General features: G+C 40.8%; 1 protein-coding gene across 1 annotated transcript in view; it reads left to right on the top strand.

The window, feature by feature from the left end:
• The first annotated feature begins 256 nt into the window (after positions 1-256).
• LOC136877101 (ciliary microtubule inner protein 2B) overlaps positions 257-20,567 on the top strand; it is a 297,050-nt gene continuing 276,739 nt past the window's right edge. Inside the window, exon 1 of the mRNA XM_067150917.2 lies at positions 257-348. Within this exon, the coding sequence (XP_067007018.2) occupies positions 290-348 (59 nt within the window). The 5' untranslated portion in view covers positions 257-289. The remainder of the gene's footprint in view (positions 349-20,567) is intronic.

The following is a 20,567-nucleotide window of genomic DNA, read 5'->3' on the forward strand; positions in this document are numbered from 1 at the left end:
ATTCAGATGCGAAGTATAACGCTTTTGAACATTTATTTATTTATTTATTTATTTATTTATTTATTTATTTATTTATTTATTTATTTATTTATTTATTTATTTAATCTAGTGTTTTAATTTATTTACTCGTGAAGATCAAGTACAACGCCGACCACTGCACCTGCGCTTGCGCGTTACGCTAGTGCTGACCTCTAGTCAGGTATGTGTTTGACAGCACACCGCACTGGCTCCCGCCTCTTCAGTCGCGGCATGAGTCTTGTCTCGTGTGTATCTCAGTGGCAGTGACGTGATGGCGCCCTCTGAACGGAGTATCCTCCTTTCGCAGAACCAACCTTGTCTCATTCCTGGGTGAGTACACCCTACCAACTACTGCCACTGCACTTTACTTTCTTGTGAACTAAAGAATATGCATGGAAGAGGTTTTTTTTTTCTTTTTTCGATTTGAGTGACTTCAGAAACACGTATTTCTGAAAAACCAGTGAAAGTTACGCCCCCCTTGACAAGATTTTCAAAGATTCTCTTGAACTTCTCCAAACTTCTGAGAAGAAACAAAGCTAAAAATAAAAGATGAATACCTGAAATATTAATGTTAAAATGGAATAATAATAATAATAATAATAATAATAATAATAATAATAATAATAATAATAACAAAAATAGGTGAACGAGTACCTAATGTGATAGTCACATGGCAATAGATTTACCACCATATTCTTTTCTTTTCTTTACAAGTTGCTTTACGTCACACCGACACAGGGCTTATGGCGACGATGGGATAGGAAAGAAAGGAAGAGGCCCTGGCCTTAATTAAGGCACAGTCCCGCATATTAAATCAAGAAATTGTTGCAAGGGCGTGCAGTTAGTGGAGTGGCTTGTTTGTTTGCTGTCTGTCCACCCAGACGCCCGAGGTTCCAATTTTCAATGGATCCTACAGTAAAATCTCTCAAAAAACCTTCAACCCTGAACCAAAAATCTAACACCAATGAGGATAGGTCATCTATCCCCAGAGTTAAGAGAAATGCGGTAATCAAACGTCCTTTTTGAGCCAAGTTCGAATACACGCATTATTATTATTATTATTATTATTATTATTATTATTATTATTATTATTATTATTATTATTATTATTATTATTATTATTATTATTATTATTATTATTGGCAGACTTCGTGGCTCAGGCGGCAGCGCGCTGGCCAATCACCGCTGCGTTTCGTGGTTCAAATCCCGGTCACTCCATGTGAAATTTGTACTCGACAAAGTAGAGGCGGGACAGGTTTTTCTCCAAGTACTCCGGTTTTCCCCGTCATATTTCATTCCAGCAACACTCTCCATATTATCATTTCATTTTAGGGGAGTGTGACTGGCTTCGGTAGCCGACACAGTTCCTATCATCGCCACTAGATGGGGGTTTCATTCATTCCATTCCTGACCCGGTCCGATGACCGGAAACAGGCTGTGGATTTTATTATTATTATTATTATTATTATTATTATTATTATTATTATTATTATTATTATTATTATTATTATTATTATTATTATTATTATTATTATTATTGTTGTTGTTGTTGTAACATGAAATTTTCCTGTTGGGTTAGTAAAAATGAAGTAATTAGTTCTGTTGTAAAAATGTAGTCATAGTACTGTGAGTAAAATTTTGAGTCAAATTGCGTTGTTGGGGCTGGACTATGTTCTCTTGAGGTAGAAACGAAACTTCCTACCAGCACTCACAAGGATTAGGCACAGAAGAAACTGGGGAAGAAATATACCGAGGATGGCTGCTATCAGAGCCTGAATTAGAACCCAACAAGATCGGGAACTCTAGATATCTACTATGTCGTTCATAGTTTGTATCCATAAAGAGAAAATGTAGACAGTTACTCGTTTAACGCTCTAAATTTTGTTGAGGTAACTACGTTGATAATGGCATTGACGTTACAATAATGGGAATCTTTCGTTACTACGATGAGTCATTAGAGACAAACGACAGGGCTATAGAGACACATAGTTCGTTCATATAAGCTTGCAGACTACATGCTAACTGGCTTCGGTGGAGAAGTCATGACTCTGCCATGGAAGGTTAAACTTTAAATATTAATAAGAAGTGAAGAATGCGACGTACAATACTAACAGAAGAAAATCTTTATAACATTGGACAATGCTTGGATCCTCAAGTCGGTGGTTATAGGAAAAGAAAATTGTTAAAGGGGAGTATTAAACTTAGGGTAAAATGAGTCTGGTCAATTTCTCTCTCCACTACTTTTCCGGAACCACCTTCCTACGTGTATTTCGACTCGTCTCAGAAACCGGGCAACTTCAAACTACCTCATTCCTCATTTCCCTAGTATCCCTCTTCAGTGATTCGTAGGCCAACTATGACAACTGATGGTGGACCTGTTGAGAATCTAACCAGCCTTCAGTGTGGGGACTCAACATACATAAACACTGCCCGCTACATATGCATTTCCGAACTTCTCTATTTCACTGCTGCACTTGTAAATACTATCCCGCTACACATGTGTTTCTAAAGTACTGTAATTTCGCTACTTGTAAATACTGTCCCGCTACACACGTTTCCAAAATTGTGCATTTCATTACTGTACTTATAAATACTGTCCCGCAACACATGTTCTTCCAAGGTTCAAGATTATTTTAAAAGATGGAATGAACATTAGTGATGTGCGCGAGTGATGCCTGGAATCGCGGTACTCGATTCTTTCGAGTCCAGGCTCGGACTCGCTTCGCTTGCGAAGGCTCGATGATAGCATGACGTCACACGTTCGCTCACTCGCCGGCTCGTAGATGGATGAAGCATGCGTACAAGCGGTCGCTGAGGGTTTATGGGATTGCGACAGCGCGGTACGATATGAAAAAACTGAATGAATGCGCAAAAGGAATAACCTAAATTTGATAATTACTTGAGAACGATAATAATGCCACTTAATACGCATAATAAGATATGAAAATATCCGTTTACGGCGTCTCGCACACACTTCACTGAATATGCCATCTATTCTAATATTGATAATATAGCTTATCTGGCCTTCATAGCCCAACTTGGCCGGTTCGATACTGGTTTAGTCCGGTAGTATTTGAAGGTGCTCAAATACGTCAACCTAGTGTCGGTAGAATTATTGGGACGTAAAAAATCTCCCGGGGACTAAATGCGGTACCTCGGCATCCCCGAAAACCATACAAATGTACGTACTTGGACGTAAAAGTTATAACATTATTATTATTATTATTATTATTATTATTATTATTATTTCAAATCCCTGTAACGGTATGTATGTTGTAATTAGTGTATTTTAAACATGTGCTATTTGTAGACTATAGACGGTATTTCTGCACACATGGTATTGCTTCGCTACTGGTAAATTATATCTCATGTAGCCATTATGCATATACACGGGCGTAGATGTGCTAATATGATCGGTAGTATGACAGATTTCTTGTAACCATAGCCTATTGCTAACCGCGCCAAAGCCTACAATCGTCCGGGGGAACAGGTGAATTACAGCAGTTTATATGTACATCATACTTTCGGCAGATATAATGTCGGGTATTAAGATGAGGCGTCCAGAATGTGACGTACGTTCACGCAGCAAATCAGCGGACAGAACGTCATTCTGTTCTAGCTAAACAGCTGACAGTTTGTTAGTAAGTCACAACCTTTAGTGCCTATGATGATGATAATAATAATCATAACAATCGAATTATTGACGACCGGTGACTGAACAACATCAATCATCAGCAGCAAACATATTGCACTCCACACCACAAAAATATTCTGTGGGTGACCCTGAATGCCGTGCACTCCAGTACAGTAGATTTTAGTTCTAAGGCATGTCCACAGATAGCGACACCAGTATGCTTGGACTCGAGTCTGGAGTCGAGTAATACCGATTCTAAGAGCACATTACTCGATTCTACTCGATTCCGTCGCTAGCCCATCACTAATGAACATGTATTAAGAGTCAATGTTTGAACTAAATTACATATTAGAAGACAGACCCATCGCGGCAAGGGGTAAGTCATATCGTCCGTGCGGCACTTAATATTGGTGAGACATGTCAGTAACGACTACATTATTTATATCGATACATACTAGGTCATCCAGTTATCTTGGAACCGGAGCGGCGGCTAGGAGTGGCTAAGCCGACAGCTGCGCGGGAGGGAGGGAAGCCCACAGGGACTATCGGTTCTGTCTTTTTCTCACAATGCAGTCTGTTTCGTGTTTCAATGAGAGCAACATCTGTATGTGAAGTGAGGTGATAATGAAGCGATGATAATCATAATAGTCCTAATTATTCTATTCCACATCGAGTGTCTATTTGTGATTCGTATGTCCGTACAGAATCCGCTCGTGCTTAGGAGATTATTTCAAGAGAAATTCCCAGGTGTTAGAGCTTCAAGTCGTTGGATGGTTCATAGATTAGTTAATATACTTCGTAAAACTAGAAATATTAATAATAAGAATAATGCGACTTACAATACTAGCAGAATAAAATCTTAATGACATTGGACATCATCTAAAAAAACCTCCTAAGAAATGGCTTAGCCGTCTTTCTCGGCAAACTGGAATAGCTTACGGTTTCGTACAAAGGGTTACGAAGTTACGTACGTTAAAACCCTATGTGATACAAGAACTTAAATCGGGTGATCCTGAGTGTAGGATTATATTTAGTGAATTGTTTTTTAATAAAGTGCATGACGGGGAAATTGATCCTAATCTCATTCTCTTCTCAGACAAAGTGTGGTTACACTTATGTGGGCACGTAAAAAAAAAGAAGAGGCCGATAATGGAGCGACTAAAAACCTAATCTGTTCCATGAGAAACTTCTTCATGACGAGAAAAAGGAGTAAGTACTTTTAAAGTTCAGTATAATTTATGAAGCAGTCACCCTAGCTTATTCTCGTATTGGCTGGCCGGCGGGAAGTGACAGCTTGTCGGCATAGGCCTCAGCCGCGGTTCTCCGTTGATTGGATGCGCGTGTATAAATTGCTATAAAAGAACTCTTAGTCTAAAATTCGCATGGTAACCTGATGTGCTGGAATTACATCTTTCGATATCCAGCTCTTGAATGAAAATAATACTCTCCAAAGTCTGGAATAGTGTTGGGCTATTTGGTTCGGAAGCTGGCGGCCGACGACTAATTATTTGACGTTTCTGATTTAAAATATGTTATAATATTAGAATAATTGAAGAATTAACTGACATTTTCTTCTACCACAACAGAAACTAGGCATTCTCTAAATAGTTTTGCATTTGACAAATAGGCCTCTCCTGGGCACTGTGAAATAGTTGTTTACCGTGCATACGCACACAACGACCTGCTGTATTAAATCATTGCCTCCACAAGGTGCCTGCAATACATCATGAAGTTAGTGATTAGTTCCTGTTTAAATGTAAATAGAAGATAGCGCATTATAGTATGACAATATTCTGTATTTCACAAAGGAACATATTTCAAAAACTGCGTTATATTATGTACATAATCTCATCCAGGTTGTGTTAAAGAGGGCTGTATTGATGAGAAAACTGACACTTTGATCTAATACGTCATAATATTTCTGTTCCTTAGATAGTTCATGGCCTCATCCATATGCTCGCAATTATAGTACATATTAGCAAAGTATTCATACTTGCTGTAAGTTTGAAACTATGATTCACTAATAGGAAGAGTCCTCTCAGTCTTACTTACTGCGTTGACGGGGTGAAAGTACCTTATGGGAATCACTGTAAGTACCTGGGTGTTAATACAAGGAAAGATATTCATTGGAGATTATGGTTCCAGTGTATGGTACCCTCATCAAGGATTACTTGATTCGGGAACTGGAAAAATATTCAAAGAAAAGCAGCTCGATCTGTCCTGGGTGATTTCCGATAAAATAGTAGTGTTACGAAAATGTGGTACAGTTTGGACTGGGAAGACTTGGGAGAAAAGAGACCAGCTGCTCGATTAAGTGTTATGTTTCGAGCTGTCAGTGGAAAGACGATGGGGAATGACATTAATAGACGAATACGTTTGAGTGGTGTTTTTAAAGTAGAAAAGATCACAGTATGAAAATGACGTTGGAATTCAAGAGGAGAAATTGGGGTAAATATTCGTTTATAGGAAGGGGAGTTAGGGACTGGAATACTTTTTCAAGGGAGATGTTGAATAAATTTCCAGATTCCTTGCAATAATTTAAGAAGAGAGTAAGTAAACAACAGATATGGAATCTGGGCGACTGCCCTAAATGATGATCAGTGCTGATTGATTGATTGATTGATTGATTGATTGATTGATTGATTGATTGATTGATTGATTGATTGATTGATTGATTGATTGATTGATTGATTGATTGATTGATTGATTGATTGATTGATTGATTGATTGATTGATTGATTGATTGATTGATTGATTGATTGATTGATTGATTGATTGATTGATTGATTGATTGATTGATTGATTGATTGATTGATTGATTGATTGATTGATTGATTGATAATTTAAACGAAGAAATACCAACAATACTAATGTGTTGCTCATTATCTTACTTCCTTCTAACATGTTTCTTTCCATATACGTTTTTTTTGCCATGATAATAGATTAAATAATGCATGCAACTTCTGCGGCATGAACTTCTTTGCATTACGTAATTTAAGCATTTGGCTAATGCCTCTGTCTTAAATCTTTCTACCCACGCAAACCAAGGTCCGTTTTACGCATGGTTTGCATAAATAACCATTTTGACACGCATAGGGTAAGCTAGGCAGTTAAAGTGAACGTGCTTTCAAAATGCAGCAAACCGTAATCTTTCGCTGTTTATGTTAAAATTGCTCGTTTAAGTAACTTGAATCATAGTGGTAAACAGTCTTGTGAATTTAATAAAAAGACCAATAACTCGTATTATCGTGATACCTGTAAAGGTATAGGTAATCAGCTGGACCAGGAAAGAAAGCCGTTGCTCTTACGCTTGTACTTCTAGGAAGAATATGCTGCGACTTCTAGTATGAAATAGAATGGGATTAATACCCACAACTGACTTCTGTTCAAATTCTTCGTGAAGCACGGCTAAGATCCTCAGACTAGTAGTAAGTCCATGACAGATAAGGGATCGAACCCAGAACACTCAAGTTGAACTCCTTGCTGATCTCTTCAGTGGCCATTACATTTCATCAAGCTCGATGGGTCACATCATCACTGCTGTTTTGTAAATGTTTTACTTCAGTTGCCACGGAAATAAGAAATCCTTCGACTCTCCCAGGTCATTTTAAAGATGCTAAAAATATCTGCTTACTTATTGTGAATTTTCAAACATGTAAGAATCGATGGGTTTTCAGCAGGTTCTTACTTATCTCCTTGTTTTATTAATTAGTTAATAATTATTTTGAAGTTGGTATTCTTCAATTCTATTGCAGTTTTTTATTGATGGATTTCGAGACCTTATACGATTCAGATGGACATCGGCGATGTAGCTATATGTATTGGTAATTGGGGATTATTTATTACTTTCTTCAACTCCCTGAGGAGAGCGTTTATACGTCTAAGATCTGGTGGGAAGATATGGCTGAGGATAGGTTGACAATATGTGGGTGTAGACCTTATTGTGCCGGTGACGAGACGCATCGTGGCGTTGAACTGCATATATGTGAGGTTAGTGTGAGGGCTATTCAACCAAACAGGAGCACGGTACTCGGCAGTCGAAAACACAAGTCCCAAAGCTGTGCGTGGAAATAAAGTTGACATTGAACCCATATAATTTGGACCACATATTTTTTGGATTACATTGTTGCGAGTTCTTACTTTGGATTGGATGTTTCGAAGGTATTGTCTAAAGAAGAGTTTTCTATCTAAGGTAATTCCTAGATGTCTAGGGAAACTATTATGTTTCAATAATTGATTTCCAATGTACACCTGCAATTGTCTATTAGCCATCTAGATGTTTAGATGGAAACAACATACTTCTGTTTTGTTGGCACTAGGTGTAAGTCTCCACAACTTGAAGTACTATATTAACTCTTTAAGGTCTTCCGTTAGGGTCATCTCGGATTTCCCGAATGTTGTATCTCTGGTAGCAACAGCCTAGTAGGGCTTGCCAAGATGAGTGCTGCCCATCCAGATAGCCTATAGATACTAACACGTAGCGTAATGACATTCTCAGCCTTTTATCTCTTTCTTGACCGGTTCCGCTGCCTCTTGTATCAGACAGATATTCAGTGGGTCTCACGAGGCTGAGTGAGCATTGATCGAGCCCTCAGTCCACAATTAAAATCTTTTAACTGGCTAGGAATCGAACCCAGGGCCACCAGGTAAGCGGTAGGCATTCTACCCCCACACCACGAAGCTGGAAATTAGTGTTAAGCATTATAATACACGAACGATATATATATATATATATATTAGCCGTAAGACCTTCCTGTCTCGCTGCGACGTCGGAAACTTGTTTGGATTTAGACCAGTTTTATGGTTAGATATCTTTGTGACGCCAACCTTGAAAAATGAAAATCCACAGCCTGTTTCCAGTCATTCGACTGGGTCAGGAATGGAATGAATGATGTCCCATCTAGCGGCGAGGATAGGAATTGTGGCGGCTGCCGTAGCCTGTCGCACTCCTCAGGAGGAATGACTGACTAATGAAATGAAATGATATTGGAGAGTGTTGCTGGAATGAAAAATGACGGGGAAAATTGACTACCGAAGAAAAACCTGTCCCGCCTTTGTCCAGCACAAATCTGACATGGAGTGACCGGGATTTAAACCACGGAACCCAGTGGTGAGAGGTCGGCGCGCTGTCACCTGAGCCACGGAGCTCTTGACGCCAACCTTACTTGGAGGAATGTATTTATTATTGCGTGTCTCTGCAGTGGTTTTAAGTGTGATGTGGTGTATGTAAATGAACCTGTGTATTCAGACGAACAAGAATCCAGTCCCCGGACTATAGAAATTAACCAAACGCAGTTAAAATCCTTGACTCGGCCAGGAATCGAACCTGGAGCACTCGGAACCGAAGGCCACTACGCTGCCCATTCAGCCATGGAGCCGGACATATCCAGGGTGGTGAACCGGGTATATGAGCGTTAGAGGGTTTATTATACTGAAAAATAATTTGAAAGAAAACAATTCGATATATCTGGGCGTTGTCATTTTATCACCTGCTAAAGTTAGCCAATCAGATCGCTTCACGCGCGAAATCAAACGGGCTTTGCGAAGTGGTGTTGCTACGAGTAGGACCGGATTGAGTGCGCCAATCGAACTGAAACTTCGTGATGGGAGGGATTTTAACACGGATGTCGGAAATTACAGCATCGTGCCATAGCAAGTATGCTACAGTGATACCGGCTGAAAACCACGGAGTGTTTGTGTTTGATGCTGATTTCTCTCCATCGGAAACTGCTAGGTGATCGGTCATTAACGAAAATGTTCGTTGAACAGCAATGTGCATGCGTACAGTGGACTTGGACTCCCACTGCAATGCCACAGACACTGGCGCCTTTCTGACGGCGTCCATGGTCCAACCCGAGTTTTAATGACTCCACAGTTACCTTGGCCCGTCTAAAACTTTACTTGTGAAGACTCTTTAAAGGTAATCCGGTGTCAGTCGTTTTCCAGAGTGACCTCGTCCCTTGCCAGCACTGTTTGTTCCCGACATTCAAGGTCCACCGGGTGGTAAGACGGTGATAGTCATGCAAGAATTCGTCGGTGACTGACCAAAATCAATCAATCAATCAATCAATCAATCAATCAATCAATCAATCAATCAATCAATCAATCAAAGAGAAAGAAAGAAAGAAAGAAAGAAAGAAAGAAAGAAAGAAAGAAAGAAAGAAATGTAAATCAGGCAATCAATGTGTAGATAGTTTAGATAGACACACATGTACCGAGCTAGTGGCTGCGTGGTTTGAGTCACGTAGCTGTCAACTTGCATTTGTTAGATGAAATGTCGTATGGCTTTTAGTGCCGGGATATCCCAGGAAGGGTTCGGCTCGCCAGGTGCAGGTCTTTCTATTTGACTCCCGTAGGCGACCTGCGCGTCGTGATGATGAAATGATGATGAAGACAACACATACACCCAGCCCCCGTGCCATTGGAATTAACCAATTAAGGTTAAAATCCCCGACCCGGCCGGGAATCGAACCCGGGACCCTCTGAACCGAAGGCCAGTACGCTGACCGTTCAGCCAACGAGTCGGACTATTTGTTATATAATGTGCTCGAACCCCCACTGTCGGGAGCCCCGGAGGTGGTTTTCGTGGTTTCACATTTTCACACCAGGCAAGTGCTTGGGCTGTTCATTAAGGTTACCGTAGCTCCAATGACAGCTCGGAACATTCCATTTAGTCGAGTAGCTCGTCTCCTTACTCCCAAGTCTTCCCAACCCAAACTTTGCACCATTTGCGTAACATTTTGTCGGAAATCACTTAGAAGATATCGTGCTGCGTCTTTGGATTTTTTCCAGTTCTCAAATCAAGTGATCCTGATGTGGGTCGCATACATTCGAAGCATACTCTAATTCGTGTCTTTCCTGGGACCTATACTTCTCTACTTTACATTTCTACTATAACTCCTAAATACTCTCAACCATATGAAGAGATGTACAATCTTTATTTACAACATCTTTAATGTGATTGCCCCGCAATGAATATTTTTCCTGCATTCAGGAGATAGTGGGTTTTCCTAGGATTGTCATTTTCACACCAGGCTGTAGCTCAATTAAGACTACGATCGCTTCCTTCTCATTCCTTGCCTTTCCGTATCGCATCGCCGCCGTAAGACCTTTCTCCATCGATGCGACTTAAAGGAATTGTAAATATATTGCTAGTTGCTTTTACGTCGCACCGACACAGATAAGTCTTATGGCGACGGTGGGATAGGAAAGGGCTAGCTAGGATTGGGAAGGAAGCGGCCGTGGCCTTAATTAAGATATAGCCCCAGCATTTGCCTGGTGTGAAAATGGGAAACCACGGGAAACCATCTTCAGGGCTGCCGACAGTGGGGTTCGAACCCACTATCTCCCGGATGTAAGCTCACAGCTGCGTGCCCTTAACCGCACGGCCAACTCACCCGGTAAATGTATTATTAACACTTTAGCACTTACAGTGATTCTGTGAGGTACTTTCACTCCATCAACACACTAATTACATCTGAGAGGACTTTTCATCTTGATGAACTTATAGCCTGACTTTTCATCCTTTTTACCATACAAACGTCCGCTGTTCATTTCACAACATTGTCAGGATACTTTTGTATTCTCTTGCAATCCTGTAATTTATTTATTACTTTATTACTGATGCATTTGCACAGAAAATAACCTATCAATAACTGATACAGCAGTTTAGAGTCCGGCTCCATGGCTAAATGGTTAGCGTGCTGGCCTTTGGTTACAGGGGTCCCGGGTTCGAGTTCCGGCAGGGTAGGGAATTTTAACCAAGATTGGTTAATTCCTCTGGCAGGGGGGCTGGGTGTATGTGTCGTCTTCATCATCATTTCATCCTCATCACGACGCGCAGGTCGCCTACGGGAGTCAATTAAAAGACCTGCATCTGGCGAGCTGAACTTGTCCTCAAACACTCCTGCCACTAAAAGCCATACGTCATTTCTTTTCACAGCAGTTTAGTAATTATATAACAACCAGTTCCTTGGTCCTCTTTTCAAACAAAATATTGCGACATGCAGATCAACGTATAGGCTTAAAAATTTGCCTGCCAAAACACTTGTCAACAGCGAGTTCAATGATTGTTGTGGCCTTTACGTTATTCTGGTGCCTAACGAATTAGCACGGACATTTGAGCTGGTCTTGGACTGAGTAACACATCTGTGTAAAGTGACAGTGTAATCAGACTGTCCTTGGGGGATCCTGCGCAGTAAATATCATACCTGTCTTGCCTCAGGCTCGCAATCTATGTCAGATCAGAATTAGACTTGACTCTTACGTCTGATGTATGTTGTATTTTGGGTATTCAGCCCGAAGGCTGGTTTGATCCTCTATAGCTCCACCAACAGCTGTCATAGAAGCCTAGGTGTCACTGAAGAGGCATACTAGGGAAATGAGGAGTGAAGTAGTTTCCCGTTGCTTTCCTCACTGAGCCAGAAGTTGCTATTACATATCAGTCTGCCAAGCCCACTGGAATGCATGCACCAACCGACCCTATGAGCGATATTTTCACACCACTCATAACAGAGACTGGCTGAATAAGGAATGGCATTACTAGCATCGCTCATACCTAGGTCACTTTCATATTGTCAAAGCCAAGGATGAGACAGACAGGTCAATGAAAGTAACAAATATAATAACAGAATGGTGTATTGTTATCAAGATATAAGGAAGAGTCAGTAAATCGGCTGCCAAGAAGGAAAACATTACCATTAGTTCTTGCTAAATAATGCTTGAACAGACATTGCACCTTCCTGCATCGTGACAACATTCTAGCATACCCGGGAATTTACGAGTATTTGGCGTATGCTATAACCTATGTAGTCGAACTGTTGGCAAACACAAGATAATATGTTGTAACCAATTGGAAGATGACATTTTATTGCGTCTCTCATATATAAAATCTGTCGTAATAATAGGAATCAACCCAGAGATGTTCCACCACTACACACTTTTCATAATGTGTATCATTTATACCTTCAATAAATAAAGACTAGTTTCGATTCTCTTGGAATCATCATCAGTTCAAACAAATAGACTACATAAATCAGAAATGTATCTGGATTAACACACATTTTACATAAAATTTGCCTTAAAAATACGCTTAAAGTGGTTAAACATGAGTTATATGTCATAAAAATACGTTGAACTTTGAACGCCTTCCTTAGAGTCTGTCAGAAGTAACTGAGCACGTATGCACAATATAAAGCAGAGTTTTAAAATGTTGTGTAAAAACTTGAAGCTGAGGATGTTATAAAGTTCCTATGATGCTGTAGATGTAACCATGGACATAAAAGCGTAGTTAAAAATGTTCATTTATTCGTAGTCGAACCATCGAATAAAATAAAAATAACGTGTTTTAAAATTGACAAAATTGAGGCTCAGGCGGCAGCGCGCCGGCCTCTCACCGCTGGGTTCCGTGGTTCAAATCCTGGTCACTCCATGTGAGATTTGTGCTGGACAAAGCGGAGGCGGGACTGGTTTTTCTCCGGGTACTCCGGTTTTTCCTGTCATCTTTCATTCCAGCAACACGATCCAATGTCATGTGCCGATGTTAAGGCAGTCGGAGGTTGTAGAAATGGGATGTGTTTATTTATGAATTATGTACAGTTTTCCGAGGAATTGGGGGAACATCCTTTGTTGCTTGTAGTAGCTGCTATAATTTGAAAATGACACTGTTTATGTTGTTGATGTTAAAAGTAATCCTACGAGACCGAGGAGTATGGGAACATCCACCTTTTGCGACTACATTGTTCCATATAACCAAGGCTGTGCCGTCATATAATATTGTCTCTTTCTATGGTTATGAGGATATCTAGAGGTTGTAATAAGGATATAAAACCGAGGGTGTATAGTCACTGGTAAGACACCAATTAGAGTATGGTTCTAGTGTATGGGACTCCTCACCAGGATTATTTGATTCGAGAACTGAAAAAGATCCAAAGGAAAGAAGCACTTTTTTTTTCTGGGCGATTTCGGACAAACGAGTAGTGTTACGAATATGTTGCAAACTTTGATCTGAGAAGACTTCAGAGTAAGAAGACGAGCTGCTCGACTAAGTGGTATGTTCCAAACTGTCAGTGGAGAAGTGGAGAAATGGCGTGTCATTAGTAAATGATTAAGCTTTAGAGGAGCTCTTAAAAGTAGGAAATATCGTAATATGAGGATAAAACTGGAATTCAAGATGGCATATTAAGGCAAATGTTCGTTTATGAAGAATCAGGGATTGGAATAATTTTCCAACGGAGATATTCGATAACTTCCAAACTGCTTTGAAATAATTTAAGAAAAGACTAGGTAAACACATGATAGAGAATCTGCCACTTGGGTAATTGGTAATTGATTGATTAATTGATTGACTAACTGGTTGACTGAAATGTGCTCGGACTCTTCTGTTGCCACTCACCTTCGATAGATGGCGCTAATGTCGCAATTTCACCAAAAACCAACCCGCCAATGACGATTACATGAACTAGTAAGTTTTAAAACAGACACAGTGACGCAGATAAGTAATACCCGTGACCATTTTGATTATTTTAAATTTGAACTTTTGATAAATTTATTTTTGAAATTATTTATGAAAATACTAGGTAAACTAGAGCCCCTGTGTCTCAGGCGGCCTCTCACCATTGGGTTCCGTGGTTCAAATCCCACTTACTCAATGTGTGATTTGTGCTGGACAAAGCAGAGGCGGGACTGGGTTTTCTCCGGGTACTCCGGTTTGCCCTTTCACGTTTCATTCCAGCAACATGCTCCAATATTATTACTTCTGTCAGCCATTAAGCATTGGCCGAGAGGAGTGCGACATTCTTCGCAACCGCCACAATTCCTATCCTCGCCGCTAGATGGGGGCTTTATTCATTCCATTCCTGACCCGGTCGAATGACTGGAAGCAGGCTGAGGATTTTCATTTTTTCAATATGTAAACAACTGATAGGGTATCTGCCACCTGGATGACAGACTTAAATGCAGGTCAGTGATGACATTGCTTTTAATTATTTGTTTTACCTTTCACCAACACAGAGAGATGTTATGACGATGATAGGATTGGAAAGGGTTAAAATGGAAAGTAAGCGACCGTGGCCTTAATTAAGGTAGAGCTTCAACATTTTACTTGTGTTAAAATAGTAAACTGCGGAAAACCATGTTCACCGCTGCCGACAGTGGGGTTAGAATCCACTATCTCCCGAGCCCAGGCTGACAGTTACGTGATCCAAACCCCGTAGCCAACTCGTACGTGTTGGTACGTGTGATAAAATATTACTCATGTGTTCTAGTTTCTGGAGTAATTATCCATTATGTTTCAATCCCGTTAAGTAATGGAACAACTGGAACACGACTATGATAGTGTGATGGAGTGAATTCCTCTCGTTGATTCACATTTAATTTGAAAAGAGATCCGATCTTCTAAATTAGTCCGTTGGTAATCATTAGAGCAAGAGTGCAAAACGTCGAGGAATGTGCCTGAAGATTGCAAAGTTTAATGAAGACTGCCAGGCGTGATGAGATCTCAAGGCAGAAGACATTACCTTAGGTAGAGTACTGTGACGCTATAGAAGAGCTGTCCAATTATTGGCAATCAGACGTGACCTTGCTGATCGTCAGGAGGGCGCTTCAGATTATTATCTGTGCCGGGGGTCAGACACCAGCAGAGAGGACACTCATTGGTACGTGCTTACCACTATTGGCAGAGAGATATCCAGAATTTGCTTCAAATTGCGTTTGTTTTAATGTCAATATCGGAGTTTATAGAGGTTTGTTTTATTTTTACAATCGGCTTTACGTCGCGCCGACACGTATGTCTTATGGCGATGATGGTATAGGAAAGGGCTAGGAGCGGGAAAGAAGAGGCCGTGGCCTTAATTAATATTGTGATTAAATGTAAGAGAGGGACGAAAAACCTAACTTCGCCACTTACAAAATGCATTAAATATATAAATAAATAAATTAAATAAATAAATGTTCAAGTAATCTGCACTGCAATGTGTTCCTTCCTTTAGGTCATGCTCGTTCATGGGACTTCAAAGTTTCAGCGAATCACTTTGTGTGTTCCTGGCCAGAGAAAGGGCGTAACCATTCGGGGCGAGGAATGAAAACTGTTCAATAATAACTTCCTGTTTCTGAAAGTATAGATATCACATTTCCCTTACGATCGTGCCATTTTCCTTCTAGTAGATAGTAAAATTTACGACTGGGATGCATTAAAACACTAGCTATATTACCCGACGCTGCCCGGGCACTTACCCCGAAAACTATGGATTCAACAGTAATATTTGTCGTTTTCGATTATTTGTAATGCCACCCCCTCCTCTAGGGGTGTTTTACCCCCAAATTATTTTTTCCAGATAGTTTGCCAAGTTTATTTGGCAGTGAGGCTGGAATATAACACATTCATAAGCTCGCCCATTTTAGACATTGTTTTTCACCCCTTCTCAACCTCCATTCTGACTGGGCCTGAACTATTACATAAACGGCATCCAGAATGTCACGGTGTTAGGGGAGTCCTGCTCACATAGTCATTTTTTCGGATAGTAAGCCAGATGTGTGTTATGTTAGGTTTAGAGCTATGCTGGAACATACACACATTCATCCATAATCTCGGTTATTTTGTTTATTTTCTTTTTTCTTCCCTCCTCACCCCCGTACCGATGCGGCTGAACTTGGATTTAAACGATATGCGGATTGTGCTGTTCATCTCAGCGACCCCAAAATCTATAGATTCGACACTATTTTCGATTATTTTTATATGGCACACCCTCCCCACCTCCACCCCTATGCGTGGCTTACCTCCACAGTGCTTTATATTTTTTCATACAATCATATGTGTAGCAGAATCTCTCCTTGGCTTAGCCTACATTTACGCACGTGCCTACTTCGAACAACAAGCCTGTCGTGAGCTCACGTTGCCATGGTTGCGGCTGGTCATTTCTTCATCCGATTCCTAGAGCGGGGTAGCGTGATGCCATTCTCCATAACGGTTGGTTTTAGGTCCTTAAACATGGCTTTCGAGGCCCGTAGGGCCAAGTCGAGTTTTGTTCATTGCGCCGTAAGGTTTAAAATGAGCTTTTTCTCGTCCATGTACGACAAATTCGATGTTTCATCTATGTTATCGTATGTTACTGAGCCAAAGGGCCTACATCTAGGGAATGGAGAGGGATTTTAAAACTTCTTGTAGATTGGATGACGGTATGGATTTGTATAAGGAGCAGACAGACGGACAGACATACTGCTTTATATACAGGGTTATTCACCTAACATGTTACACGGAAATAACTTCTAAACCATTAAAGATATCAGTATTCTGTTTTCATATTCGTAAATGGCACGCAAGGTCTTGTAAAATAACGTGCTACTTAGTCTCACGGGGTGATTAACAACCGAGATATTGATACTAACTCCATATTTTAAATGGAACGGCACAAATTCATACAGCTGATTAAAAAGTTCATCTGCGTACAAGTTCAAATATGTAAGTATTTTCAAAATCGGACAATTACTTTTTGAGATAAAAGTAACAACAGCATGCGCTGTTTTGCATGCCGCACCAGACGGGGTGAAGTCGGGCAAGGACATATTAAGGTGCAAGCAGTTTTCTGGGAGTGAGTTCAGCCACAGAATGGATACCAGGCATGTAAGCACCTCGTACACATGTGATGGGTTTGCAAAGTGTGTATGAACAGGCGAACACATGACAGGACAGAAAGTGTCGATGTGTTTAAAAGGAATAAAATAAGTACTTTTCCTTGAAAGGAACATAACGAAAGCTATAATTGTCACTGGTTTTAGTGTACAGTTCATACTACTCTATGAGTTGAGAAATAAACATAACACAAAATACCAGAAGAGCTCCTTCTAGAAAAGCAAATGTTCAGAGCTGATCGTGGTGAGATGGCAGCAACACTATTATTTATGTTTTATTTTACATGCATTAATCTCCGCAGAGCTCCAGCGCGACTGTAGTAGCGTGCATTCGGGAGAGCGTAGGTTCGAGTCCTGCCTCGCCCAACCTGAAAATGATTTTCATGGTGTCCCATGTTCAACACCAGGCAAATACCGGATAGGTACCTTTGTGATAGGCCACGGCCGATTTCCTTTCCAAATCCTTCCCATTCCCATCCGTGAGAAAAAACGCTAAACTGAGCGCAACCTATTACGTGTCAAAACAAAACAATACAACTTCAATCTCCCTTCCACGTTGTGTGTTCGCCAGTCATACAAAAACGTTGCACACCCAGGGTATGTTGCGGTACATCACATTATGTTTACAGTACATGCCTGGTATCCGTTCTGTGGCTGGAATCAAGGTCAGGACGCAGCTTGCGCCTCAATATGCCCTTGCCCGACTTCACGCCGTCTGATGCGGCATGCAAAACAGCGCATGCTGTTCTTATTTATATCTCAAAAAGTAATTGTCCGATTTTGAAAATACTTACATATTTAAACTTGTACGCAGTTGATCTTTTAGCCCAGCTGTATGAATTCGTGCCGTTCTATGTAAAAATATGGAGTTAATATCAATATCTCGGTTATTAATTACCCCCATGAGACTAAGTAGCATGTTATTTTATAAGACCTTCGGTACCATTTACAAATATGAAAACAGAATACCGATATATTTAATTGTTTAGAAGTTATTTCCGTGTAACGTGTTAGGTGAATAACCCTGTATATGTACCGGTTGAAATTCTGCTGCCGTATGTCCTTACGCCAGACTGGTGGAAGCTTTGGCTTGAAAAGGGTTATTTTTATGTTCCAAAAAGATATACCGATAAGAATCTCTCAAATTTTAGCGCTTTTAAAGTACAATTCACTGCGCCAGGATTCGATCTCACGACTATCATATGAGGTATGCATGTACACCATTTCGCTGCTAACCTGCGGGGCAGTTATCACGAATAACATCCAATCTTTCCCTGAGGACAAAATGTAGAGGAGGTATTACACATTTTAAAGCTGATCGCATTAGGTGTGACCACGAACCATGCAGCAGAGCAAGACAACGGAAATACGCTATTGTATATTCATACGTGTTAACTAAGTGAGACGGACAGGGTAGGCGGTTCACGTGCAGTCAGAGCACAGTATGGGTGTGCGTGTACATTTGTTGGATAAACTATTTGTCTGCAGAGCCCGTTCAGAGTTTCACTTTTACTGCTGGGAAAAACACGCGATCTGGCCTCATGCTACTATGCCGCATCGCTCTGGAACGTGCACGACACGGCTTTGTCCATAACTCTAAGACTAAATATTAGCTTGCTAATGAATTACGAAGTAAGCGAAACAGATATACAGTACCCTGCTAAAATAATAACAATGTAGTTTTTTTTTTTTTGCTAGGGGCTTTACGTCGCACCGACACAGATAGGTCTTATGGCGACGATGGGATAGGAAAGGCCTAGGAGTTGGAAGGAAGCGGCCGTGGCCTTAATTAAGGTACAGCCCCAGCATTTGCCTGGTGTGAAAATGGTAAACCACGGAAAACCATCTTCAGGGCTGCCGATAGTGGGATTCGAACCTACTATCTCCCGGATGCAAGCTCACAGCCGCGCGCCTCTACGCGCACGGCCAACTCGCCCGGTAACAATGTAGTGTTCACTCGTGCGTTCCTATTTTCTGTCACTATTTTGAGTGGATTGTGGAAATCATTTTTGAAAGTTTCAAAAAGTTAATCAATAACTAACTACTGACCTGGATTTAGGGCTGTCCTCCAGGTGTTAGTTTACCCATCAACTGTTTATCTAGTCAACTAATTTCAAACAAGATGGAAATTTACCGAACATCTGCTTAATTCCTTAACTCTTCTTCCAATAAATGTCCAACCCGTATGAGGTAAGATGAATCTGTCGTGGCGGGTATTTTTAATGACCGGATGCCCTTCCGGACATCAACCTCGTCAGAGGAGTTAATGATATGAAATGAATGACGTAATATATGATAGTAGGAAGCGAGAGGGTGAAACCCGGTGCCGGCACATAGTCTACTCCTGTCGAATAACACCAAGGGGTCTGCTCAAGGCTTAATGTCCCCAGCTGACGGACGAATCACCATCAACAGCGTCATATGCCCTCACTCCATATGAGCACAGCGGAGAGGTTTGGAATTTAATGCAGGCTTTTGGCATGCAATCTAGTGATTAGAAATTGTATACCACAACCTCCCCTACCCTGCCGGCCAATATTCTGACTGTGAACATTTTTTCGACCAACGGGACTCGAACCGGCTAACCACGGTGTCAGACGATCATCATGAATATTTTCCCCAATTTGTCCACTTGGATTACAACTTTATTTTCATATATGAGCTTTCCGATTTTGAAAAACTCCGTTGAAGCTTATTTGTGTACTAATGTCATTCCACACCATCTCTCCGTTGACAGCTAGGAATATATCGCTTGGTCGAGCAGCTCGTCTCCTTACTCGCAAGTCTTCCCTGCCCGAAGTTTGCAACATTTCCGTAAAACTACTCTTTTGTCGTAAATCACTCAAAACAAATCGTGCTGCTTTCCTTAGGATCTTTTCCAGTTTTCGAATCAAGTAATCCTAGTAAGGGTCCCATTTACTGGGATCATACTCTAATTGGGGTCTTACCAGTGACTTACATACTCTCTCCTTTACATCCTTACTACAATCCCTAAATATCCTCGTAACTATATCTGTAACCTTTATTTACATTCTCGTTAATGTTACGTATTACCCTAACAAATATCTTTAACTTAATGCCTAGATAGGCTACTTACAGAGATCCCCATGAGGTATTTTCACTCCAACACAGTAATTATGATGATGCTTGGTATTTGAAGAGGCCTAATATCTAGGGCATCGGCCCGCACAGTAATTAAAACTACCGAGCAAGTGGCTGTGTGGTTTTAGGTTACATACCTAGCAGCCTGCATTCTGGAGATCGAGAGTTTGAACCCCAGTGTTGGCAA

The sequence above is a fragment of the Anabrus simplex genome, chromosome 7 (genome assembly GCF_040414725.1).
Source record: "Anabrus simplex isolate iqAnaSimp1 chromosome 7, ASM4041472v1, whole genome shotgun sequence".
Classification (NCBI taxonomy): Eukaryota; Metazoa; Arthropoda; class Insecta; order Orthoptera; family Tettigoniidae; genus Anabrus; species Anabrus simplex.